Here is a 27,789-nt window from a genome sequence, read left to right as displayed (position 1 = left end):
TCTAGTTACTAACAAATCTGTATGACTTCATCCCTAATCTTTTGTTTTGATGCCCTTCAAAATGAAACTCATGCTCTTGTGCTTTGATTTCAGTTGTACCGCCTAAGAAAAACCAAAGTAAAAAGTATGTTGGCGCTATTATCCACACATTTTACCGACGTGATTATTAAAAGTTGATACATGAATTGATGTTGTTTTTTTGCACTTTCAGAGCTCAAACACTGGAGCCACGGCCGCTGTCTGTAAACTCTGTTCATAAGAACGATCCTCCTCCGAAGAGTAAAGTGAGTAACTCTCTATCTTATGGCGAGCAAACATTCACTAATGCATATCTTTTTTTATAAATTATTAACTGGTGTTTATTAACTTGTGTGTTGACAGACCCCAGTGGTTAAACAAGAAAAGCAACAAGGTGAGTTTGTTTAAACTTATAGCTGGTGTACACAGTATGCCTCTCATATTCTTAAATACATATTAATTACAAATATTGGAAAGCATATTGGTGCCTCCAGACTCAAAATGAAAGACTTGAGTGCAAAGAACTTAACATAAATATTTGTGAAGCTTTATCTAGGCACAACTTTGGACTTTAATAAAATACTCTGGTTGTTTCTCAATGTCGAGTACGCTTGCTTGGTAGCACATGTCTTCCGAGTCACTTGCTTCAGAAGCGAGGCAAGAATACTGTGTGGAACAGGCGAGCAAGTGTGCAGGTGTGCGTCATATGAGAGGCCCCGCCTTACATTTTCCGCCACAGATTTGGGGAAATTGGTCCGTGCGCAAAGCATTGTGGGGATTTTAAGACCGCAGAATCTACACATGTGCAGCCTCGAAATGTCTCCAAACGAAGTACGCCGGGCTCGGTAGAATTCCAAGTATGCTGGACATTGGAACAGTCCTTCAGCGGCACTCGGTGACATAGTATGCTTGAAATAGTGGCTCTGGAGCAGCTTTACTCGAGATTGAGAAACACCCCCTGTCTTTGTGTGGTTAACCCTTTTTTTTGGGGATCGAATATTCGAATATACATTTGCTTTCAAATTCCCATCCCTACTATGTAATAGATTACATTAGAACCTTCATTATCCTAAACTGCTGGGACATTTCCCTATAGCCAATACCTTTTATATTTTCTACTCTTCACGTACTTGTCAGCATAGGTCGGCATTGATGCACAGAGCCGACAAAAGACCTTGTGTATATCATCATATTGAAGCCAACTCCATCCATCGAGATGGCTGAAACTTTATCTCCCTCTTCTTCTCATGCTCCCTGTCACTCTCCTTTAACTCCTCCGGTGACATTCTTTTATTTTAAGATTGTTTTTTGCCCGGCGCTTGGCCGGTTACCGCTGGTATTAAAAAGATTTTGGCGACTGGTTAGGTGGCGCGAAAGTCTGTAGTGAACGGGAGCAGCTTGCTTTTCACCCAACAACGACAAAAGCCTCACGAAACGCTATGTTGTAGCATTAATAAACGAAACAATTTAACAAAATTGCTTGTCAAAATACCTATACCACAGGACAATTTTGTTTTTTTAAAGCAATATTTTTAGTGGCCCGAGCGGGCAAATGGAAAGTACGTTATGCCTGTGTCTAGATAGTGCTTCCAGGCCATTTATAATGTCTAACCCTGTTTTAGCCAAATTATATGTTCAACACTTCATGAGCAACGTTCTCTCTTTCTCTTCAGTGAAAAATGAAAAGACTGTGCAGTCAGAGGGCAGTACTAAAAACTCCAAACCATCAAAAAGGTTAGTAAAATATGTTTTTTATAAAGGATGATGCCACTGCTTGAAATCATTTACTCTTAATTAACTAGTTAATTCCCGCCGCCCCTGCTCAGTGCAGTTGGTCGATTGATTGATAAAAGTTCTGGTATTTATCACACATACTTCTCAATCCATTCTTTCATTTCACTTTGATTTGGCAAGTTGTTCAACATCTCCTCTATAACGAGATTTAGATGCAGTACTTTGGTAAAACATTTGTAACATGCATCATCAAGTTTACAGCTAAAGAGCTTCTCGTTTCCATTTTCCCTTTCAGAGTATTTACCTGATTTTAAATGTTGTGCTTTCAGTGAGCCTCCTACGAAGAATGGGAAGGGAGACTCCAGCACACCAACGAAGAAGAAACCAAAGAACAGAAGTCCGCCTGAAGTGAAGGTGAGGCTGAACTGAACACGTCACATTTTCGAAACGCAACATGTTGCAAGAAACAGCGTCTGAGGGCTTCTTAACATTTAATAAACTATGAATGTGTCATACTCACTTAACGGGAAGAAACTCAGCTTTCAGACAATATTAACCATTTTTAGCTAAACGAAACAAAAGGGTACTAACAAAGGCTCTGAATTAGCCCTGAGCGACAAAATGCTAACGCACTTAGCACAGAACTCACGGTAAAATACCCTTATTGCTCATCGTATCTGCACAAACAAGATATCGATTAGCAAGCTGATATTCCACTGATTCCAGACATATAAGTATCATCACTCGCGGCGAAACGACAACAAACAACACAAATGTTTGCTTTACGGAGCCAAAACAGCTAAAAACGTCTTCACTTTGTGGTTTTCTGATCAAAAGTTGTGTTCAATGGCATTAAAACGATAGAAACGCTGCTGAAGGTTAATCCAATGTGTCTGTGTCACTTTGAAATTATTACTGATAATTAGGGATGCACGATAATTATCGGCCCGATAATTATCGGTCCGATATTAGGAATTATGACGTCATCCCGATAAACCCGATACCAGTATTAATAGCCCCGATAATATACAATATATTTTTTGGGTAAAAAAAAGAAAAAAATACTGCGGTGTGGGTGGATTGGGATGAGGGGCGCTTGTTTTTCACTCGGCTCCTCCCGTTTTGCCAGTACTGTGGTATTAGTGGTTTAGGAAGAGGGGAGTTCTTCACAAATCCAGCGCTCCCTAACTCATGCCTGGCTGTGACGTAAATGGTGTGCGGCCGTGAAGCCAGGACAGTAAACAAACATGTCGTCGGTGGTATGGGCGTTGGAGCTATGTGCAACTCAAGGCATATGCTCGAACCGGAGCTGCCTGGACGCTGCAATCATGTTGCGCACTATCCGTGCTGAGTGTGCTGACTTTTCGTACAATGTCTCACTGTCTGGCTTCCTGCATAAAGTCAAGTGCTCGGCGCAGTTGTGGCGAAATGTCGCTCCTCTGTTTTCATTTAAACAGCTCCTTATATCCGTTAGCGCAGCTAGCTAGCACCAGATGCTAACAACAACAATGCACGTAAGGTCTCTCGCTCGCTCGGGCCACACATACACACACCCTCCCGGTCCTCCAGATGGCCAGTCGGTGCCTTTATATATACAGTCTATGGTCGGTGCCTGCCGGTGAGCGTAGAAGTGTGGACTGCCACAAGTGGGCGGCAGGAGCGGGGCTGTCAGCATCAGCTTGTAGATGGTATTTTAAACTCGATGCGCTCTGAAACTACGGGGCAGCCAAGGAAAAAAAATACACATGCGTTAATCGCGTTAAAATAATTAGTGGCGTACATTTTTTGTTATCGGTCTTGAGAAGCAGGAAGGTATCGGTTTCAAAAAACCAATATCGTGCATCCCTACTGATAATCCATCTTCATATTTATATAAATAACGGAGATTTCATATTAGCTGCTACGATAGCTACTAGAGTGTATGACAGCTTCCTGTTTTGGGCATTCTGGCTACGCAGCACTCATTCACCAATGGGCAATGTTTAGATGGATTTTTAGGAACTTCCCTTCGATTCTATTGGCTCTAACAGTTAAAAAGAGATGTCAATCACCAAAATCGACCGAGGGGTTCCAGAGATATGGAAAATGCACCCAAACCACCCCAGAAGTGTTTGTTTTTTCTTAAACCTCTAAAAAGGTCAAAGGTCACTTGTTTTGCATCAATCTTGATACAGGGTACTTATTATATTTTATAGTTTGGATTCCTAAAGCTTTTTTCACTATAAGTAATGTTTTATTTTTGGACGGACACTATCATTTACATTTATTTTTTACTATGTTCAATCTGAATTTACTTTAAAAATAAAAACATCTATATCAGGGCTCGACATTATAAATGGCTCGCTGGCCCGGAAGCACTATTTAGACACACCGGGCCAGCATAACGTACATTCCACTTGCCCGCTCGGGCCACTAAAAATATTGCTTTAAAAAAAATAAAAAATGGTCCTGTGGTATAGGTATTTTGACTAGCAATGTTGTTAAATTGTTTTGTTTATCAATGCTACAACATAGCGTTTTGTGAGTCGGTTGTCGTTGTTGGGGGGAAAGTGAGAGCGCAGCAAGAGCAGGCTCCCGTGAGCGGGAGCGCGCTCGTTCACTACAGAGTATCGCGCCACCTAACCATTCGCCAAAAATGTTTTTAATACCAGCGGTAACCGGCCAAGCACCGGGCAAAAAACAATCTTCAAATAAAAGAAAGTCACCGGAGGAGTTAAAGCAGAGTGACAGGGAGCATGAGAAGAAGAGGGAGAGAACGTTTCAGCTTGATCGATGGAGTTGGCTTCTAGTGGTGCAGTGACGCATCCTAAAACCCTTTTATAATCTATCGATTAGATTTATGATTTGAAAATTATAAAAGTAGGGTAGACATGTGGAGATTATCCGGCTGAACAAAACGTGCATTTATCAAACAGGTTTGTTTTCCACAGACCTTATTTTCAGCTATTTTCCAAAACCCTGTGGAGAAATCCCATTGCTTTTTGTCGAGGGAACCAGCAGCTTACTTCCTGGTTTTAGGATGCGTCACTGCACCTCTCAATATGATGCCAATATAAACAAGGTCTTCTGCCAGCTCTGTACATCTATGCCGACCTATGCTGACAAGTAAGTGAAGAGTAGAAAATAAAGGTATTGGCTAGAGGGAAATGTCCCAGCAGTTTAGGAGAATGAAGGAACTAATCTAATCTATTACATAGCCATTACATTTATAACTCCTGATGACAGGAAGGCAGAAAGCGCATTATACAAATAATAATACTCATAATAATCGCAGACATTTTTTAGCAATGACCACAATATCATTATTTTAATAAACCAAATTTGAACAATTGAGGAAAATGAGGAAGAACTGATGATTCAAATGCTGTAGCACAAGTAGTAATGTAGTTAGTGCATAAATTACTATTGCAACAAATGTGTTAATTTTCTTCATTATTAGTCGATTCTTTTTGGATGAATGCTCCGGGCCAGTGGTTACAATGGTGGGGCCAGTGATAATACAAGTCCACCGGCCCGGAGGGCTTAATGTCTACTAGGGTTGCCAGAAACTGACCATGATCAAAATCGATTTATTCGGCAGCCCTGGCGAATAATAATCGAATATTCGACCGACCCGGTGGTGTGACCAATGGCCATTTACAATTATTAATACTATTACTATTATTAGCATTAGTCTATATTTTGGTTGAAACTAAGCCAGGAAAAAAAAAAAAAACATAAATAATATTTAAAATATATATAAATAAAATCGATTTTTAAAAATAATATTCGATTATGGAGACTGTAACGAATATTCGAATAATCACTGGCTTCCCTAATGTCTACCCCTGCTTTATTGATTCTGACTTTTCTACATCCAACTGACAGGTTTGTCATTGCTTTGAGAAAAAAGATTATTAATTTACCCCTTTTTAGAAGTGAAGACATAGTCATTCGTTCTGGGAATGTCAGGCTCAGGGCTGAACAGGTTACATTAAATAACTGACCTGTGTCTCTGTGTTGTGTTTTATGTCTTCGGAAGCAGAACGAGGGTGACAGTAAAGCAGGTGCGTGTAAAGAGTTGAAAGTGATGGTGCAGGACGCTCACAGCGCGCTGACCGACCTCCGCTGCCGCAACGCAGAGCAGGCGTTCAGAAAGGCTCTGAACATCCTGGACACCAGCACAGCCAAGGTAACAGAAGATTTAACACTTTGCACTTATGTTATTTTTTATTTTATTTTGTATTAGTCAATTTATTGAACATGTCAGAAACATTTATTTTTTATAATTATAATCATTTAACCTTTATTAGAATGATGGCATTTTTATTACTAATATCTTTTTATTTGTATTTCTGTTGTACCGATATGTTCACTTTGTTTTATGGGGCTTTATATTGTTGCATCGACTCAGTTGGCTTGTCTGTCGGAGAGAAACCATTATTTTTTTATTATCATACCTTTTACCTCGTGTCTGTTATATTTTTGCTGCATGTACCTGTAAAGCAGGGGTCGGCAACCCGTAACCAGTGGCACACTAGGAATAAGTGTGCAAAATATTTAAATTGTATTTTCGGATCCTGAACGAGACTGCCGGCAGAAGGAAGCCCTGCACGCAACATAGCGCAGAAGGATAACTTCTCTCTTTAACTCCAGTCGACTTTCTGCTGCTTTCCTCCATGGTGAAACGATCAGGGGTATAGCGCGCTTCACACATTGCAGTACCCATAAGGAGCTGTACACATCCCACAGTTTTTGCGTGGCTGTGTCTTTAGTTGAAAGCCCAGTGGTCTGTTAATCTGTCATCGAAAATAATATGCTACACAGGGGCGGACTGGCCAACTGTGTGTTCTGGAGAATCACAGTACGTCCGGCCGTCAGCGAACCGAGCCGGTCGCCAGCGGGCTGTTGACGACTGGGCTCGGTTCGCTGACGACCGGCACCACCCTTTATTTATTTAAATGTGTTTAAACGGCACCATGTAAGTTGCGCTGACAGGCGACAGAGGTCCACAGCTTCCCCGCAGCGAGGGTCCCCCCGCTCTCCAGTTGTCAGTTCACGAGCGTCGGGACACTAATCAGATTTCCTTTTTTTTTAAATGGCACTTCAAATCAAAAAGATTGCTGACCGTAAAGTAACAAATAATCTTGAGGGGAATGTCTTGTTTTGTTTTTAACTTGTGATGTGTCATTTTGTAAAGTACTCTGTTGTATGAAAAGTGCTGTATAAATAAAGCTTTATAATTATTATGTGCCCTAATTCAGTTTTCCTTAATGCTGAAGTACATCAAATATTAAGCCTTTAAATATATGATTTGTTCTCCCTTGCAGGAAGTTGGTCTTTCTACGCTGGATGTTTTGTTGTTGCTGTACGGACATGCAGCAGCTCTGACCGAAATCGGCCAGCCTGAGGTATTTAAGATGCATGAAGGACGGTTTCCTCGAGTGCCGACATTTTGCCTTGATGAATTACTGTGAAGCAAAACTCCTCATGGATGTATTACAGGGAGTAGAGCGTACATGATTAGTTGATCATAAGAAAAATATTTGGCAACTGTTCTGATACTAATAACTTTTTTATCCAGCCCTTTTAAATAAGAGGATTTCCTCCTGTCTTTATCATATGACCTGCTCCATCGAAATCAGTCGCATTGACCCGAAGACGCATTCTGAGTTGTATACACTGTTGGAACGAGGAGATTCCTAACTTGCTAATGATATCAGGATTGTTTTTGTGCTCCAAATATTAAGCAAAATATGTCATATTATATAATGACTGTTACCGAGTCATCATTTTGAGAAAAAGGCCTTCAAAGTTTCCTCTTCTCTGGAATCCATTGATCTGTTAGCGGCTAGCAAATTATCTAAGTGGTACGGAGGTAAGATATTTTGGTTTGGATTACTGGTCTGGGGGAAGCGTGTGCGTGCGTGCGTGTGTGTGTGTTCACGAGAAACACCGGCTGTTGTTTTGCCTGCTGTGACGTCAAGTTACTCCGTTCTCCGCTTGTAATTATGCCGTTACAAGCTTCAAACATGTATTTATCGTGTGATTTTGGAAATAAGTTTCATATTCTGAAAGCCAAGACTTTGTTTATTTAAAATCGAACAAAACACCCGAACTCCGAAACTAGTTTTTTTTTTACGAAAATCCACGTTTATTTTGAAATGAGCCGTTGCGACTTCCGACTGATTTCGATAGAGCGGGTCACATTTATGCTTTGTATTAAATATTTGAGGGTATTTTTTTAACTGGTTCAAACAAAACAAGAAATCTGAAGACTACACGTTTGCCGTTTTTGTTGTTGTTGCCTTTCGTAAATGTTAATAGATTAACTGAGAACAAATATTAGTAGATTGAATTATAAAGTTCTAGCCTTGATGTGGCTGTCATTATATTCAAAACAGAATTATTATGACGACATAGAAAATAAAGTAAAATATATGATGCCAATGAACAAAGCAGAGGATATAGAATACAAATGAAATTGAGAACTGTGCGGAAATCCCTCTAGTTGCAGATTCTAATGTTTGGTTGCTTTTGTTAAAAACAGGAACTTGGAGAAGCACAAAAGCTTCTGAAAAAGATAAAATCATTTGAGGAGCGGACCTTTCAGTGTCTGGTTTACTACGCCACCGGGAGGGTGTTTCTCAAGGAGAACAGGTACTTCCAGTTTTCCCAGTTTTAGTTTCATTATGTCGCACCTTTTTCTGCAGTTTCAAACATTTCCTACTCTTCCTCTTGTTCTGACAGGTTTACAGTGGCTCTGGAGCAGTTTTCAGATTCCCTGCAGACAGTCAAGAATAAAATAACGCCGGGTAAACTCACCTGGCCTTTAACCAATGAGATTGTCAAAGAAACGCAGCCGGACTATTTCAAGGTATGTCATCGTATGTTATACAAGTCTCTAAAGATTATATGACTCGAATTTGAGCAATTGAACATTATATGAAATGTGTTTTTAGGTTGACTTTTAAAATCTGTCCAGGGACTACAGATGAAAAATAGCCTCGTGGCTAACTCTGGCACATTTACAGAAATGGTCATTAATGTGCACTGTCCCTGTTAAATAAATGAATGAATAAAAATAAAAATAGACATAGTTGGGACTTCATTATGACTTGTTAGACGCTTTTATCCAAAGCGACTTACATACTCAATACTGTGGGCAATCCCCACAGGAGCAATTTGTGGTGAAGTGTCTCAGGGACACAACGACATGCTGACTGCAGTGGGACTCGAACTTGCTATCCTCTGATAGCAAGATCAGCGCATTACCCCACTGCGCCACATGCCTCCCATAGCTATAGGAATAATAATAAAACCCACTCTGCTAACTCTGAATTTGACCAATTTACAAAACTGCTTTGAATGTGTAGTAAAAGCCACTTTCTATAAATTCAGATAAGTTGCAAGTATCATTAAATGTTAAGATGTTATTGCCATCTAACATTAAAGATTTACACGAATAGATATAGGAGTAGCACCCTCCATTTTATGCAATATAAATAAAAAAGACCATCAAATAATCTGTAGGAGCCGAGAATGAGAAGAGTTGGGACTTCTGATTTATTGGGGGTTTTACTACTAACTTATTATTTCTGCATCAATTACGGGCTGCATCAGTTACATGGGTATGGGCGACACTCATTGTTAATATACTCATCTGTTCACCTCTGTGAGGAGTGTGGAAGAGAGGGTCGCTGTATTTTTATTATTATTTAAGACATATATTTCTCGATGCTATAATAACTATCTTTATTAAAGCAAGATTTATTCAACGTATTTTTGGACACCAGACCTCATTTTTGCGTCTGACAAAGTATAGCTTACACTTCTCTCTCTTTTTTGTTGGAATTCATACATTTTGATAACTTGTGTTTTCTGTTTTTTTAGGGAATGCTTGAGCAAGCTATAGAGTTGTGTACATTTCCTCCTCCGCCTGATGCCATCTGTCGACTGGAGATCTGCCTCTGCCCCATGAAGGCAGAAATCTACCTGACGGACCCAGATTTTAAGGTATGTCGCTGCCACTGGTTAGTTATTCTTCAAATTGAGCTTTCAATGTAACATAATTGTTGGGAAAATACTCAATGTCCTCTTCCAATCTCAGAGTAACATGATAACAAAGGTATCCCAACTGTAGCTGTGAACATGACAGGATGTGTGATTACCTAGAAGAGCATCAGGACTGTTTGAAGCATATGATAGCTATGTGATAGACATATGACAAGCATATGACAAGCATGCTCATTTCTGACGTGGAGCTAATCTGAAGTAAACATTGAAAACTGCTTTCTATTCCTCCATCTTGTGACCGTATAACTCCCTCTCTTGTAAATCAGCATGTGAAGGACACTGGCCGTTTCTCAATCGCGAGTAAAACTGCTGCAGAGCAACTATTTCAAGTATACTACGTCATCGAGTGGCTCCGAAGGACTGTTTAAATGCATGTTAAATTCCCAGCATTCTGCGCCACCCTGACGTAGGATACTTGAAATAGTTGCTCTGCAGCTTGTGTACTCGCGATTGAGAAATGGTCCCTGTTGGAGATTGTGAGTAAAAAGTCAGGATTTTGAGAAATAATACAGAATTTTGAGATTTTTAGAAGTCTGAATTTTGAGATAATTTGAGATTTTCCGGAAAAAAAGCCAACATTTTGAGAAAGAAACTCAGTTTTGTACATGAAAAGATTTATGATTACCTACAAGAACTGGTATTCCTCCATCTTGTGACTGGGTAACTCTCTCTTTGATATCAGCATGTGAAGGACACTAGTTGATGCTCTGTATGTGATAACTACTTCCATTCTTGAGAGGATCACAAATACATTTGGTTATTCTGCTTTAGGGCTACATTAGAATCATCTGCTGTCAGAGCTGCATTATCGAATACCACATCGCCTGCTGGAAGGCCCTCAAGACATCATCCTTCTCTGACAGAAATGAAAAGGTAAACTCCATGAATTTCTCGATTCACTATCATCATCATCCTCATCATCATCAAGCTAACATTTCCAGGATAGATTCGCTTTGCCAGAGCTGTTGCTGTTTCCAGTCTAAATATTTGTGTTTTTTTTTTACAGGATTTCCTACAAGAGTTGTGTTTTACATCGGACTGTCTGGGCAAAATCTGCAGTATCATAATCTTTGGTACGACTGGGCTGCCCAAATGCACGGTAAGACGATTCAACGCAGGGGAACAGGGTTCATAAAAAGTCTTGAAAGTAAAGAAGTATTTTAACTTAAATGTACACAATTGCATTTATAGTAAAGACAATCTTTCTCTCTTCAGTTTAAAGCTGCCATCACCAAACCCCAGACTCCAAAGAAGCTCAAAGTGAATCAGAAATGTACAAGGTGAGTCAAATAGAGTTCATGCTGATGGAGTGCATCTGCAGGATTCAGAATTAAAAGGACTTGATGTTAATTGGGAACAAATATATAGATTCTGATTTATAAATTATCTTTATCAGTTTTGTGATCTGCAATAATGTTTCAGTTTGATTGACTTTAAAGGTTATTTAGAATTATTGCCAAGCACCTTGTTTTCTAAAAAAATGCCTTTCTCTCTGTTAATTATTTCAGTCTGAGGAAGATAAAAGCAAAGGATGAGCACAAACTTAAGAGGAGGCAACATAAGCAGTCATTCATAGAAAAGCAGACGATCAACGAGGAGATTCTGCTGCAGAAAGAAGACTCAACGACACAGATTGAACAGAAAGGTACGGATCAGCCTCTCTGCCAAAGCTTTTTAGAACTCCATGTTGAAGGTGTCCTATCATGAAAAATGCACTTTTTGATGTCTTTTATATATAAATATGTGTCCCCGGTGTGTCGGGGAACTCACGCAGCGTCAGAAAATAAAACCCTCTCTCTTTTCCTCCGTACCCAAATCTCTAAAAACGGGGGTTCAACGGAGCTGATCCAGATTTGCGTCCGATATGACGTAATACCGGCGCGGACCCACAGCACTATCAGAAACGGTGCTATCGGAAACAATGCCCGACGTGTTTTGGACGTAATATGATCTTTGTTTACATTAGCATCGCTAACACTCAGAGCTAACCTGTACTGGAGAGAGTATGTGTACAAATATAAAAATAACCTTGTGGTAAACCTGAGAGAGAAAAAGTATTTGAGCTCCAAACTGTTCCAGAAATAATCCTTGAAGTGGTTTGGAACATGATATGGCGTTTAATCACGTCATATAGTCTCATAGACATGTTTTTTATATATTTGTATATATCTAAGATGCATAATATATATGCCTAAAAATAGCATGTTAGGAGATCTTTAACCTGTTTAGCCCGGAGCCTGTTTTTCAGGTCTCAGGCTCGATAATGACATTCCCAGAACAAATGACCATATCTTCCCTTCTAAAAGGGTTAAATTAATAATCTTTTTTCTCAAAGCAATGATAAACCTGCGAGTTGGATATAGACAAGTTAGAATCAATATAGATGTTTTTATTTTAAAGTAAATTCAGATTGAACATAGTAAAAAAAAAAAATGTAAATGATAGTGTCCGTCCAAAAAAGAAAACCCTTTGAATGATGGGATGGTAGACTAAAAGCTTTAGGAATCCAAACTATGACATATAAGTACCCTGTATCAAGATTGATGCAACTTTTGATGAGAAACGGCGAAAGGTAAGACATTTCTCCCGTGTTTGCTCCGTAAAGCTTAGTTTTGTGATGTCTGTTTTCGCTTCCCCTGTCGCGAGTTCTGATCGCTCAGTGATGATACTTATATGTCTGGAATCTCAGCTTGCTAATCGATAATCTTGTTTGTGCAGATCGTGGGCGGGGGCCTCCGGGTTGAACAGGTTAAGCAAAACTAGTGTTGATCACTCACTGTTTGTGTTTCACTGTTTTTCAGCCTGGTTGCTGTACAGGGATCGAGTCCTGCTGCAGATCAGTCAGAACCTGGAGCTGCTGAGAGAGGAAACGGGCCTCCAGGCATCAGCGCTGACCCAGAGTCTGAAGCCCTGGCTGGAGCTGGACTCATCGAGGGGGAACCAGATCGCTGAGAGGATCCTGAACGGGAAGCCGATGGAGACGCTCGGACCGGTCGTCGAGCTCCTGCTGGAGAGGAAGAACCGCGTTTGGGCTCGAATCCTGATCCAGCTGCTCAGTAGCTGCCGGGATATAAATCCTAAACTCCACAACTGGGCGAGCCACCTCAACGACGCAGGTCAGCATTTATCATGTCACGATTTAATGTGTGTGAAGCTCAGTGTCAAGATTCAAGGCTTTTATTGTCATTTGTACATAGCGACAGTGTAGTTATGTCAATGAAAATCTTAGGTCGCAGATAAAATAGTGCAAGTAAATACAAATAAATTAGAATAGTAGTTTTGGAGCAAATTCCTCTCTGGGGTTTTGTCTAAAACAGGTATCATGGGAGCTGCTGTTCTTCAAAAACTGTATAATTACTCCAAAAATATGAACATCGCGTCGAATAGACCGTCATACGGCATAGACAGCTTCGTTTTTACTGAGCTCCGAATAAATATGGGATTGATCTCTGATCTGGTCGAGTGGCAGGAAGCAGGCTGACACTGAAACTGTGATTTGTGAATCAGATCGTTTATTTTACTGTCCCCTTTTTTCCTGCAGAGGAAGTAAAGAAACCGTAACTCAGGATTTACTTGTTGTTTGAGGTGCAATATACGGCTCGGAAGCTTTAAAGGGGACCTATCATGCAAAATGCACTTTTTTATGTCTTTTATATATGAATATGTGTCCCCGGTGTGTCGGGGAACTCACGCAGCATCAGAAAATAAAACCTTCTCTCTTTTCCTCCGTACCCAAATCTCTAAAAACGGGGGAACAACAGAGCTGATCCAGAATTGCGTCCGATATGACGTAATATCTGAAATGTGGACCCACAGGCCTATCAGAAAGTTGCCATCAGAAACAATGCCCAACTGTTTTGGACGTAATATGGTCGGTGTTTACATTAGCATCGCTAACACTCAGAGCTAACCTGTACTGGAGAGCATGTGTGTGAAGAAGCAGGAAGTAAAAAGGAACTCACCTTGTGGTATAACCGGCAAGAGGGAAAGCCTTTGAGCTCCATACTGTTTCAGATCCTTGATAATCCATGATATGGCATTTCATCACCGCAGTATTTAGTTTAGACAGTAGCTGCCGGGTCCCGCATGAGCTCAGACCCCTGCTTTTTTTTTTTTTTTTTTATACCCCAAATCAGCACTTTTGAAACAGGAAGTGAAATAGAGGGATATGAGGCATGGCTAGAATGATCTGTTTGGTATTTTGATGAAAACACTTCATAGACATGTTTTGTATATATCTGAGACCTATGCTATTGCCTAAAAATAGCATGATAGATGACCTTTAAGACATGAAGAAACTATTAGTTTCCGCTCCAATGCATTATTTTTCGCTGAAAAGTGCGTGGGGTCGTAATTTTGTCCGGAAGTGACATTCGTTTTCTAGAAAAACCCCTGCTCTCTATTGGTATTTACTAATAGCAATATTAGCATATATTAAACATTAGAATTAGACATATTTTGATATTGGAATATCCTTTTTCATGCAAGTAATGATCATTAAAGTAGGTCACACTAGGCAGATAGAAACAGCTGTGACGTCCATCTTAATCTTCATGGCGTCTTTGTTTTGTGGAGGCTAGACGTGTTTTCATTAGAGGTGTTTGTTTCTTGAGTTAAATATGCAGACTTGATGTGATTCTGCAGATTACACGATGTTTCTAGTTATTGTGCTTTTTATCATGTTTTTAATTATTGTTTTATTATTTTACTCCCATTGTGTTATTTGATATTGTATGTATTCCCTGTACAGCACTGTGGTCAACTGAGGTTGTTTTAAATGTGCTATATAAGTAAAGATTGATTGAAATGTTGGGATCTTAACAATAGAGTTGCAGTGACGAGTCCTAAAACCAGGAAGTGAGTTAGCATTTTACCACTTCCTGTTCCCTCGTCTCAGAGCCAATGGGATCTCTCCATAGGATTTTGGAAAATAGCTGGAAATAAGGTCTGTGTTTGAGACACATTGAAGAGACGGATCACGTTTTGTTCTACGACATTAAATCCATCAGCAGTAGGGGTGTAACGGTTCACAAACATTTCGGTTCGGTACGTACCTCGGTTTTTTGGTCACGGTTCGGTTCGGTACGTTTTCGGTACAGCAGAATTTTTTTTCACAAAACAAAACATATATTTTTTTATTATTATTATTAAACTGTGAATAATGTATTCACTCAAATAAATACAAAATATAATAAAATAAACATTAAGGTGCAGCATTTCGATGAACTGAAATAATCTGTATTTGAACTTTACTGTACTAGTACTCACAAAACATAAACTATTAGTTTTGGGTTTTTAATTATTATTAAACTGTGAATATTCACTCAAATAAATACAAAATATAATAAAATGAACATTAAGGTGCAGCATTTCGATGAACTGAAATAATCTGTATTTGAACTGTACTGTACTAGCACCTAAGCAGCCAGTTTGACATTAGGACTTGCTTGTCATTGTATTTTCATGTTTTTTTAAAGAAAAATTAACTTGTCCACATTGCTTGCCGAAAGGGCAGATCTGCTGGCACTAACAATGTCTCCTGCTGTGGAGAACACCCTCTCGCTAGGGACAGAGGTAGCAGATACAGCCAGGTAGCGCTTTGCTAACATGGCAACATAAGGATATTTGGCGTTTGTAATAGCTTTGGCTCGGTCTGAACTTTTTGCGAGTGGTGGAGGCTTACATGCTAGCGGGAGTTGGGTTTGCACTTCAGTCTTTTGGTACCGGTGATATTCACGTTCGGGTGATGCCTTTTCAAGAGTGTGCAAGTTTGATGTATTGCCAGCCGCGTAACCAATGTTAGTTGAACAATGCCGACAAACAGCTTTGGTTCGGTCCACCTGTCTTTGTCCGTCATCCTTGTACGTAACTGCGAAATCAAAATGTTCCCAAACCGGAGACTTCAATGATGCTGGAGGATTTTCGAGCTCAACTTTATCTGCGTTCGCCATTAATTTTCGACAGTTCCTCAAATTACTGATTACATATGAACGCATACCTCTGACCAGCTCTCATAGTATGCCTCTCATCCAATGAAATGACTTGCTCGCTCTATGACGCGTTGAACCCAATGTGAGCAAATTACTCTGAATGCTGCGACGCAGCACCTGAGATTAATTCCAAAAAGTTGTTCACGTTCTCAATTTTTTACGCTTAACGTTATATTCGTTCGGTACACTTCGGTACACACCTGTACCGAACCGAAGGGCCCGTACCGAATAATTTCGGTACGGGTACGTGTACCGTTACACCCCTAATCAGCAGTGACCCCACTGGTGATTTCTGAAGAGTTGACGTGTCTGAAAAACGATGGTTGTTACCAAGTGGCTGAATAGGACTACAGAAGTTGTTGAGGCCGTTGTACGTCATTACGCCGAACACGTAAACACTCCAAGTTTGTTTGCCCTGTTCTGCTTGAAAGCAAGTACCTGCCTCCTGCAAACTGTTCAAACAAACGCTTCAACTTGTACCATTTAGAATCTGTATTTTTTAATATGGATCTTAAGTTGGCGTGACGTTGAAGCAGCGACCCTGCTGTAGTTCCTTTATAGCATAACGTTAGCTTCTGGCGACTAGATTTATGATTTGAAAATGATAAAAGTAGGGTAGACATGTAGAGATTATCCGGTTGAACAAAACGTGCATTTATCAAATGGGTTCGTTTTCCACAGATCTTATTTTTTTACAATATTCCAAAATCCTATGGATCCGTTGCTTTTTTGTCGAGGGAACCCTTACTTCCGGGTAAATACGTCATCCCTGCACCACTCTATATTTGAAGTCTAACCGTCTCCTTGTTGCTCTCTTCAGGTCTGAATGCTGCCAAGAGCTTCATTGATCGCCATGCGGGACACTTGGAGACGCTGGATCTAGCTTTTTTGCTCGGCTTTGCCCCGATGCAGGACTCAATAATTGAAGAGTTATATTTTGGGCCAGATCTTTTTTCAACCATTGGCTTGACTGAGACTGAATACCTAAAAAAGGCCCCGCATGATAACATGAGACTCTTTATCTGGACTCTGGAGGAACACAGAGACCAGTTTCTCTCTTGCCACGCTATACTGGATGAGTATTTTGATATGATGGGTACGTACTGTATATTCCACTTCACTAACATTTAAATCAATGGTGTTCACTTGTTGCTCATGATTTAATCGCTAATCCTTTCTATTTTACAGATGGACATTGTTCAGTCTTAAAAAAGTCTGATGAAAATCAAAATGTAAGTTTAAACGTATTGGTATTTTTGATTGAAGCTCATAAAGTAGACTGTGACTTTAAAAGGACCACCTTTACCATTTTAATCAATATATTAAATATTGCATTACCACCATATCGTAATGATATCTGCATGTTTTTAAAAACTGTTGCCGGGGTAGTAGTATCCTAATAACACTTAAAAGACAATTTAATATCCTATTACAAGAGTTTTATAGGTAGGATTGATCCCCCAAAATTGTGTGAAGGACACCATATGCTGTTAAGTTTTAAACATATTGGTATTTGGTTTGAAGCTCTTAAACTAGACTGTAGTTGGTTGCCTTTTGACTTTGACTTTAAAAGGACTACCTTAACAATTTTAGTCATATTCATTATTACCACCATATCGTAAGTTATTGTAGTAGGGTAGTAGTATCCTTAAAAGACAATTTAATATCCTATATTTAAGCAATAGCTCACGACAGGCCGTGGTATATGGTCATTATATCACAGGCCGAGCCACGCCCCTTAGCTGTGATATAATGACCATATACCACGGCCTGAAGTGAGCTATTGCTTTTATAAAATGGTTACAAAGTATGGCAATATGAAAGAAAAATACACACTCCAATTTAAATAGTTGTTATTAGTTAATAATGATGTTAAAAATAAAATAGTCCCTTCATTGCCTTCCTCACAAAACATAGTGCGAGGTGGTTGCTATGCAACAACACTAACAGCTAGCGAGCATATTAGATAGGCAGCGTTGATCCATTATTTGGCTATTTATTAACATTAATTTTGTATGTTGCCGTTTATTGTGCACCCACTGAAAAACTGTCCAGCATCAGTAGCATGGCTTACGAGGTTACTTGTATTGGTTGAGGTTGTTCTAGGCTGTTGCTTGGTGTGGCGAGAATATTGCTCCACTTTCCCGAGATTGGGCTTCCAGTAGCTCTGGAGAGAGCTTTCGCACCTGTGGCCACTAACGGTCGTAATTTCTCTGCTTTGTTTCAAGACCCGTATCAGAAAGCTTTTGAATGGTGGTACTTTTCCAGTTGGTCTACCTGCTCTTCACGTAGCTCTGCATGTCGTCGTTTAGGTGCTTTTTTTTCTGGAGATAGGCACTGCTCAATCCACTCCTCCATAGTAAGGCCACCCCGGAGGTCGAAGTTAACCTTAAATGTTTCCATCTTAAGCTTTGTTAGTTAGTTTCGTAACGGAGGTAATGTAACGGTTGTAGCTTTTTCTCAGACGCGGAGGGATACTGACTTGTGAAAAGTAACTACAATTCTACCCGTGATATACGCTCATTATATCACGGCTAAGAACCAATCAGATTGCTTGATTTGACTTATCCGTTTTATTAAAAGTGTTTTTATAAATAGAATTGACACCCAAATCGTGTAAAAGAAGCCATATGTTGTATACTATGAATGAATGAAACTTCAATTGATTCTTATTCAATATGATTTGATTTCAGAATTCTCCTTTGAAGAGTCGAGCCCGGAAAAAGAAAAAAGGAGCAAACGTAAGAATAATTCAGATTTCCCCTCATAGCTTGTAAAGAATTTTCTTTTTTTTAGCGTCTCTCTGAAGTGTTTCCTCATCTTCCTCTCAGGGTGTTATTGTTTGGTCTGGAAACAGCAGCCAAACGCAGAGAGAGGAATGGGACCAAGACTTTTTTGAAGATGACACTTTGTAAGTCCCTCAACCTCCAAATTGGAAACGCAGATAAGAATTATAACGGTTATTTTAACAACTCCTTTTTATAAATAACGTCTGGGTTTCAACAGATCATTCCTTCACCCCAGTGATCCCTTCAGTGTCCCGAGTCACCTTCGAGATCAAGTGGCCATTTTTGAGGACCAGTACAACACCACGAGACACAGAGGTCACTATAAAAACATTTTGGACAACAACCCCGACACGACCAAAGAGAGTTTGTATGAGTGAGTGCAAGCTTCATTCTCCAAGTCAAGGCTTTATTGTCATGTGTACATTAGCTAGAGATATGGCAATAAAAAACTTAGATCACAGGCTTACGAACATTGCAATATATATATATATATATATATATATATATATATAGGACATAAAAACTAACATCGACCAAAGTGCTGTAAAATAAAGAGAACATTTGAGACATTAACATCACTGGCATAAAAGAAAATACAAAGGAACTAATTGAAAATAAGTAAACGTGTATTTAATAAGGGATATTTAAAGTGACGTTTATTTAAATATACAAGGGTCTCACTGTCTAGTAACACCCTTTGGCCACTACAAAGATTTGCTTCAAGGCCTGGCTCATGGGGCACATTTTATTTTAGACTCTTCAAAAAGCCTCAAAATACAAATAAATACAAGTTTAAGTGTTTGCTATCAAAAGGATATTGTCACTGATTTACTTTGCCCTAATACAGGCCTTTCTGACGGGGAACTAATCCGTGTTCAATGCATAGATACCTGTTACGAAACCTGTCATTAACCTCACAGAAAACAAATGGGTGTGGTCTACCTCTGCCTTAGTTTGTGTGTCCTGTGAGTTTAAATTACGTTTCTTGTGAAAGGAGTCCGATGGCTTTCAATAGAGCAGAGATAATATAATGGCTTTGGTTCCTCCTCAGTATTTTTGTTTATGGGATGCTAGGGCTACTCGATTATGGCAAAAATCATAATCTTGATAATTTGGGTCAATAATTGTAATTGCGATTATTAAATGCGATTATTCTTTGAAAACATTCATTTATTGGAGAAATAAAATGTGAACAGTGTTTTTAACAGTTGATTACCCTGAACGTTAAGTATAATTAAACTGAAAAACCAAAAAAAAAAAAATTATTACAAAAAAAAAAAGTAATACAAAAAAAAAAAGTAATTGTTGCAAGCCATAATCGTGATTAAAATACGATTAATTGAGCAGCCCTATGGGATGCTATAATGATCTGCTTGGTGTTTCGAGCCGAACACTTCAGAGACATGTTTTGTATATATCTGAAACCTATAATATATTGATGAAAAACAGTTGAACAGGGGACCTTTAACAGAGCTCAGGTGTTTAGCAGTCTTATGGCCTGTGGGATAAAACTGTCCCAGAATCCCTGATGATGATGATAATAATTGCTCGTTTCTCCACAGCTACTTCGCTCAGATCCTGGAGGAGCACGGTCCGCTGGTCGCTGAGGACCCTCTGCTGGTGGGAGAGCTGGAGAACTTCCCTGTCGTTGCTAAAGACAAGATCCAGGAAGTGGGCGGCTTCGAGGTCTTCCTCCTGGAGTCTCTGCGCTTCATAAAGATGGGGCGGTGCATCGGCCTGGCTAAACACGCCGTCACTCTGCAGCAGGCCGGACACGGAGCCAGTTTGGACGACCTGGACGATATCACCGATCCCGACATTGAGTATCCGTGTCCTGGTTTGGACGAGGGTAGTTTTAGTGCTTTCCCTAGCGATCAGAACGGTTATTCACACGCACAGAATGTCCATCCCATCCTCCCAAATCCATATGCATTTGCCCCCCTGCCTCATGCGCCTGCCTTTGTTGGAATTAATAATTTATTTTACGCCTGGAGTAATGGTGACGATGAAAAGCAAGACCCTTACTTTATACCTGATGACCACGGAGCGTTGGATCTACTTCGCAGTGCGGGGGATCGAGGAGTTTCTGAAACATCGTCTGTTTCATCTGATGAAAGTGTTTTGAAGAAACATGCCGCTGTACAGGTACATTCCAAACACTTTGTGTCATTTTAAAATGAACTAGATGAAATATGAATTGTGTGGGAAGTTAAAATGCTCTTTTGTTTCAAACACAGACGTGCAATGAGACCGTGGGGAGTGTAGCGGTGAATACGGAGATTCATGAGCGTTTTGAGAGCTGCCCGGTGAGTTGTATTTATTTGTTTTCATTGCATTAATGTCAACAAAGATTCATGATACGGATGTCTCGTGTGACCAAGACACTTAAAGTATACGTTTTAACAATTAGGTTTTCACTTGTTTTCTGCTGTACGAGCTATTTAATGGAGACTGAATGATAAAAGCATGGTAGACTATTCATGGCAATGCCCCTTATTGTGCAATACCCTAATGGCACTTTAGCATCTCCATCTGTTCATTTAGATCAGTGTTTCTCAAACTTTTTCATACCAAGGACCACTTAACTAATAAAAAAACAGTCGCGGACCACCTAACTCCACAAATATCCAAAATCACATAATTTTTCTAGAACAGATTACAAATCGCCTGAAAATGGTACAAACCAGTGACAACATGTGTGATTACGTTTGTTGAAGCTAACGTTAGCGAGCTGATTAGCGAACTCGATTGAGGGATAATAATAATTGCAGGTGACAATCATTTCAGAGGAGCGTACCTATGTTATGTGCGTTACAGTCGCCATCGTGGTGTTCAGAGGATGAAGCACTCACGGCATGTCGTGAGTTATAGTCACCAAATATAATCTATTGATTCGACACAGAGCGATTTTGAAAGCAATGTATTTCTACTGGTAGTATGTTTCGTGCCTAAACCAAATGTGACTTGATCTATCGAAATCAGTCACATTGACCCGAAGACACATTTTTGTATTACTGGTCTGGGGGAAGCTCGCGAGTGTGTTTGTGTATTTTTGCGTTTGTGTACCGGGGAAACACTTCAAAGAAACACCGGCTGTTGTTATGCTTGCTGTGATGTTACATTAGTCCGTTCTCTGCATGTAATTATGCCGAAGATTCAAAGTTGTATTTATCATCTGAATTTGCCGAAACAAGTTTAATATTCTGAAAGCCAAGACTTTGTTTATTTGAAAACGGATGAAAACAAACTGTCTTTTATATAAAATTGAAGTATTATAAAAGTAAAACTACATTTTGCTTTAATCCCATGTAATTGTAGAATGAACGCAGTCTTCCTTTGAAGATGTATAAGTCAGGTGTCTTGAGTAGTCAGCATTACCTACAAATCATTGTACACATTTGTAAATATTATTTTCCACTTGAGGCTATTTTTATGCAGCTCTGTGTGATTTTGTAGCTACAATTCAGACTAATACACTACCAGAGGTGGAATAAGTACTCAGATCTTGTACTTAGTAAAAGTAGAAGTACCAGAGTGTAGGAATACTCTGTCACAGTAAAAGTCCTGCATTCAAAATGTTCCTCAAGTAAAAGTAGATATATCAAAAGACTATATCAAAATATAGTGAAAGTAGCGACAGTAAAAGTAGTCCTTGTGCAGATTTGTCCATTTCAGAATAATATATTTGATATATTTTATAAAGATTGATCATTAAAGTGTTCTCAAAGCTGGTAAAGGTGCAGCTAGTTTGAATGACTTTGTATACTGCAGGGTAGCTTGTGGATTTACTCCAGGTGGAACTAAAGTCTGATTTAACACTTGGTTATATTTCACATCATTCATCCAGATCTTTGAAGTAACTAAAGGTATTAAATACATGTAGTGGAGCAAAAGTACACCATGTACCTCTGACTTATGTTTACTGCCAACCTAAAAGTACCTCAAAAATAGTAATCAATAATGTATTGAAAAGTTATTTGGCTGATTGTTTTATATTGGCTCAGACAGGTTATATGGCAGGCCTAGTCTACGTACAGATCACACATTTTTGAAATATTAAACTTAGTTTTCTTTTCTTTAATTTGTCATCCTCGTGTAGAAGGCTATCACGAAACTGGTTGTTTATAGCATAAAGAACATCTGATTTAATGTGAGGTAGGGAAATAATCATTTGAGTATGTGTATATAAATATGTAATTTACAACAGCTGTAAGATGCTTGAAAAGCTGGGAAATGCACCTTGAAAATGCTTGAAAAGTGCTTGAATTTGACTTTGGAAAAGGTGTAAGAACCCTGATTAATGTCAACAAAGATTCTTGATACGGATGTCTCGTGTGACCAAGACACTTAAAGTATACGTTTTAATAATTTTGTTTTCTGCTGTACGAGCTATTTCGTGGAGACTGAATGATAAAAGCATGGTAGACTATTCATGCCAATGCCCCTTATTGTGCAATACCCTAATGGCACTTTACATAATTAGCATCTCCATCTGTTCATTTCGATAAACAGATTAGATTTGTTTATCGAAATGAACAAATCATTGTTTCATTTAAACAATGATTTGTTTAAATGAAAACAAATCATTGTTTTCATTTCAACAAATGAATATCAAATGTTCTATGGAAACTTGATATTTAAACCTAGTATGGCATTTATTTGCTGCAATCTATTGCTACGTATCTTTTAACTTGTTTTGTTTTTTAGTACTAAAATGTTTTGTTGTTGATACAGGGTGACATCAACAAAAAGCAACACAGCGGAAGGATGTTAGAGCAGAGCATGAAGGAAATGTCGAAAGACTGCGACAAAGTCAACCTAATGCACAAAGAAGACCTCGCTGTCCTGGAAGCAGAGGTTCAGCAGATCACCACCAACATACAGGTAGCTCCATACGCTGTTATACTGACAACTTATAACATCAACTTACATGTTACTTTAAACAAAACATGTACAAATCACGCTCTCACTTTTTTTTTACGCTGCTATGGACAGTCTTGCACTAATGTACATTCTCATTGATATTGAAGTGACTGTTATTTTGTATTTATTACATGGCTTAGTTGAATACTCTATACTGATTGGTCAATTCAGAACATGTGACACGTTGTTAATCCAGAACAGACAGACCGCTGTCAAGGACTTATTGACCGTTGTTAAGGACGCTCACATCTGCACAAACAAGTCCGTTCGATTTAACTTTATACATACGCGTCGGGATCCTGATCTGCCTGTCGGGTGTTCTTTTCCCCATAATGACCGCCTCGCTGCACATTATCCCTTACATATTGATTATTGTGCTTTTATTTAGGTCTTAATGTGTGCATATGTATACATGTGTCTTTGATTGTGTATATATAGGATATACATATCTGTTCTTGTATTCAGGATTGTGGCAAACGGTATTTCTATATCTCTGTACACACAAACTGAAAAATTGACAATAAAGTTGACTTTGACTGTATCTGAAAGTGTGTCCTGTTGTTTTCCGCGGTGCAGGTGACCAATCAGGAGCTGGGGATGTTCCAGCAGAAGTTGGAGGAGGAGGTGAAGAAGGACCAGAAGGAGAAGAGAGCGAACCAGGAGGGTCTGAAGGCTCTGAAGGTGGAGACGGAGGATCTGTTGACGCAACACAGGAGGTGAGAGAAATCACTCGGTGAACAAATGTCTTACTTTAGGTAGTGTAGAATGACTTCACTAACTATCAGGGTTCTTACGGTCATTAAAAACCTGGAAAAATCATGGAAATTCAAAATGCTGATTCCAGGCCCTGGAAAAGTTATGGAAAACAATATTTTTCCCAAAGTTTTGGAAAAGTCATGGAAATGTAACTAAAGTTGCATCAAATATAATTTGTATTTTAACTAATCGCCGAAATAGTAATACTGTAATGATAATAAATACTGTATAGTAATGAAACGTTAAATGGCTTTTAACTGACGAGGTATTTTGCTGGTGAGAGATTTTAGTTGCTTTAGCATGTAGAAGCTAGTTAGCCTACTATTGGATTTGTTTTAGATAGGCACAACATGTTTCATATGCAGACCTTATTTTCCTGTTCCATGTGGTACGGCTGAGAAAGAATACTTTTTTTGGTCATGGAAAATTAGGTAAAGGTCATGGAGAAGTCATTGAAAATCATTGGTGAAAAAGTGTATGAACCCTGGATTATGGAAAAAATCATAATCTCGATTATTTGGGTCAATAATTGATATCATGATTATTAAAAAAACGATTATCCATTTACTTTGAAAACATCCATTTATTGAAAAAACAGTTGATTACCAACTGAAAAACCAATAAAAAATAATCGTTTTATTTCGATTATGTTTTCATAATCGTTGCAAGCCAAAATCGTAATTGCGATTTAAAATACGATTAAATGTTATATAGTTATAGATTTAACTACACTATATGAAGTTTATAAATGATCTCAATGTCTACCAGCTGCAACATTAAAGTCAATCTTATTGTATCACAAATGATGAAAAATACAAACAGATGGACATGTATTAAATTATTGCAACAAGTGCAGACCTTTTAAAAAAATAAATAATTTGATGTAAAAAAAGACACCCAAAAATGATGCATGACCCTGAAATGGGTCATTCTGAAAAATATTGACTTGATTTGTAAGTTCATTTTGAAGCCAGGGCTTTTATTGGTATTTTTTTTTTATGCAGTCAAGAATAAACTATTGATTTTGTTTTGCAAGATTCATATTTTGCCTTTTTACAACAGAGCATTTCTTACTTCATGTGAGCTGTTCTCCTCTCTGTATCTTGATCGATGTAATGGTCAGCGAGTAACCTGTTAAAAATCACTTTTTCATTTATTTTGTCTTTTCTTTTTTCCTCAGTTTTACCCAAATCATCCGAGAGAAGAAAAACAGCTTTGACAATAAGTTGAATGATTTCCTTGAGCTGAGGTGAGTGATGAAGCATTATCTTTTTTAACCTGTTAAGCCCGGGTTTATCATTGCTTTGAGAAAAAAGATTATTAAATTACCCCTTTTTAGAAGTGAAGTTATAGTCATTTGTTCTGGGCATGTCATGTTCGAGCCTGAGGCCTGAAAAACAGGCTCAGGGGTTAACTGGTTAACTGGACTTATAACTTCTTCTCACTGTACATTTTATCTTAATATTGAATTTAATATGCCATTCTTGCACACTAAATGTAAATAATGTCCCACTTTTATATATTTATAAAGTATTTCTTATCTTATGAACTGAAAATGCTCCTAGGCTTTTTTATGAACTCATTTTCTTATTGTTTTTATCTTCTGAATTTTAGCAATCAATCAGCAGCCGAGAAGATGAGTCTGGAGGACGAGATAAAGCGCTGTCAGGTCTCGCTGATCTCGGCCACCAGGAGGTCTCACTCCGCTCAGGTAAGAGTTTAGGTGTTGATGCTAAAAAAAACACATTTAATTTAGAGAGTTCATCTTGTCGTGACATTTATTCTTTGTGAATCCCTGAATATACAAATTTGATTAAGGGGAAATGTGGCTGTTCTAGCAGCACAAAGACAAATACAAATGAATGTAAAGATGAATAAAACACAGAATTGGCATGTGTATATATCCTTTATTTAACCAGGTAAAAAGTCTCATTGAGATTTACATTTATTTTTCAAGAGCGACCTGGCCAAGAAGGGCAGCATGAACAACGTTACAACAAATGAACACAAAATAATACAAGCAGACGAATACAAATGTGAGCTGCTCCATCGAAATCAGTCACATTGACCCGAAGACACATTCTGAGTTGTATACACTGCTGGAAAGAGGAGATTCCTAGCTTTCTGATGATATCAGGATTGTTGTTGTACTCCAAATATTAAGCAAAATATGTCACATTATATAATGACTGTTACCGAGTCATCATTTTGAGAGAAAGGCCTTCAAAGTTTCCTCTTCTCTGGAATCCATCGATCTGATTGGTTATTAGCGGCTAGCAAATGATCAAAGTACTACGGAGGGAAGATATTTTCGTTTGGATTACTGGTCTGGGGGAAGCTCGTGTGTGTGTATTTTTTGCGTGTATTGTGTTTGTTGGGGAAAACACTCACGAGAAACACTGTGCTGTGACGTCAAGTTACTCCGTTCTCCGCTTGTAATTATGCCGTCACAAGCTTCAAAGCTGTATTTATCATCTGAATTTGTCGAAACAAGTTTATATTCTGAAAGCCAATACTTTGTTTATTTGAAATCAGATGAAAACAAACTGTAACGGACCCTGCCGTGTTATCTATGATTACTATACGCCTTACATTCATAATGTCAGCGGGAGGGAGGGGGGCGGCGCTGCGGAACAGCAGGGTGCGAGTGAGAGCTGTCATCTTCCCTTTACAAGCTTCAAACATGTATTCATCGAGTGATTTTGGAAATATAAGTTTCATATTCTGAAAGCCAAGACTTTGTTTATTTAAAATCAAACAAAACACCCGAACCCCGAAAAACTTTTTTTTTTCGCAAATCAACGTTTATTTTTAAATGAGCCGTTGCGATTTCCGACTGATTTCGATAGAGCGGGTCACATATGGCATGAGTTGTGTGTGAGTTTTGAAGCCTGTTTGTTTTCCTCCTCAGGTGTTGGTGGTGGAGAGCAGTCGGGATCAGGGTATGTTTGTCCTCTACAGAGATCTGACCAACGCCAAGGCTCTGCTGAGCAAACTGGACGAAGCAGCTCACAGGTAAAAAAACACACAAGGAAATCAGAAACTTTTGGTACCGCTGTATCCGCACAAAAACCACCAGACTCAGGGACAGTTTCATCCCACAGCCCACAAGACTGCTAAACACCTGAGCTCTGCTAAGTGCCCCAATTTGTAAACAATAAAAGCAATATATAAAAACCTTATTTGTGTTTATTTAGGATTAAACTTCCAAAGTAACCACTACATCTATTGCTGCAGATATTTTACCACTACAGCTGGTTGCAGTTCATCAACATCAATATGATGCTGTTATTAAAGTTGGAAGAAAGGAAACAGTTGAGCCCTATTTGTAAGCAATATATATAAAGACATAATTTGGGAGTTTGTACATTTAGGATTAAACTTTGGTCTTCCAGAGTAACCACTACATGTATTGCTACACGATAAGATCAGATTGGCACAGAAGTACTTTGTTTATCCCTAAAAGAATATTACTTCTACCAGAAACGGCTGTGAAATCAATTGGAAGTCGACAATAACTCTGC

At 38.8% G+C, this 27,789-nt stretch overlaps 1 protein-coding gene across 3 annotated transcripts in view; it reads left to right on the top strand.

Annotated features, from left to right (window-relative positions):
* Positions 1 to 27,789, top strand: part of ttc3 (tetratricopeptide repeat domain 3) — a 62,278-nt gene that overhangs the window by 20,179 nt on the left and 14,310 nt on the right. For 2 of the 3 annotated variants that reach the window (XR_004570283.1, XM_034228986.1), the window contains exons 13-39: positions 94 to 124; positions 212 to 284; positions 382 to 412; positions 1,692 to 1,752; positions 2,082 to 2,166; positions 5,774 to 5,923; positions 7,062 to 7,142; positions 8,282 to 8,391; positions 8,482 to 8,608; positions 9,625 to 9,747; positions 10,579 to 10,680; positions 10,814 to 10,906; positions 11,023 to 11,087; positions 11,316 to 11,452; positions 12,609 to 12,923; positions 16,618 to 16,893; positions 16,986 to 17,029; positions 18,491 to 18,538; positions 18,629 to 18,708; positions 18,804 to 18,959; positions 20,149 to 20,731; positions 20,824 to 20,892; positions 23,321 to 23,470; positions 24,086 to 24,225; positions 25,446 to 25,514; positions 25,880 to 25,976; positions 27,177 to 27,280. Coding sequence is in view for 1 of the 3 variants with exons in the window: in XM_034228986.1 (XP_034084877.1) it covers positions 94 to 124; positions 212 to 284; positions 382 to 412; positions 1,692 to 1,752; positions 2,082 to 2,166; positions 5,774 to 5,923; positions 7,062 to 7,142; positions 8,282 to 8,391; positions 8,482 to 8,608; positions 9,625 to 9,747; positions 10,579 to 10,680; positions 10,814 to 10,906; positions 11,023 to 11,087; positions 11,316 to 11,452; positions 12,609 to 12,923; positions 16,618 to 16,893; positions 16,986 to 17,029; positions 18,491 to 18,538; positions 18,629 to 18,708; positions 18,804 to 18,959; positions 20,149 to 20,731; positions 20,824 to 20,892; positions 23,321 to 23,470; positions 24,086 to 24,225; positions 25,446 to 25,514; positions 25,880 to 25,976; positions 27,177 to 27,280 (3,400 nt within the window). In the remaining 2 variants the exon portion in view is untranslated. The remainder of the gene's footprint in view (positions 1 to 93; positions 125 to 211; positions 285 to 381; positions 413 to 1,691; positions 1,753 to 2,081; positions 2,167 to 5,773; positions 5,924 to 7,061; positions 7,143 to 8,281; positions 8,392 to 8,481; positions 8,609 to 9,624; positions 9,748 to 10,578; positions 10,681 to 10,813; positions 10,907 to 11,022; positions 11,088 to 11,315; positions 11,453 to 12,608; positions 12,924 to 16,617; positions 16,894 to 16,985; positions 17,030 to 18,490; positions 18,539 to 18,628; positions 18,709 to 18,803; positions 18,960 to 20,148; positions 20,732 to 20,823; positions 20,893 to 23,320; positions 23,471 to 24,085; positions 24,226 to 25,445; positions 25,515 to 25,879; positions 25,977 to 27,176; positions 27,281 to 27,789) is intronic. The other variant, XR_004570284.1, reaches the window with a different exon arrangement.

The sequence above is a fragment of the Gymnodraco acuticeps genome, unplaced genomic scaffold (genome assembly GCF_902827175.1).
Source record: "Gymnodraco acuticeps unplaced genomic scaffold, fGymAcu1.1, whole genome shotgun sequence".
Lineage (NCBI taxonomy): Eukaryota > Metazoa > Chordata > Actinopteri > Perciformes > Bathydraconidae > Gymnodraco > Gymnodraco acuticeps.
This window is presented reverse-complemented; position numbering and strand designations above follow the sequence as displayed.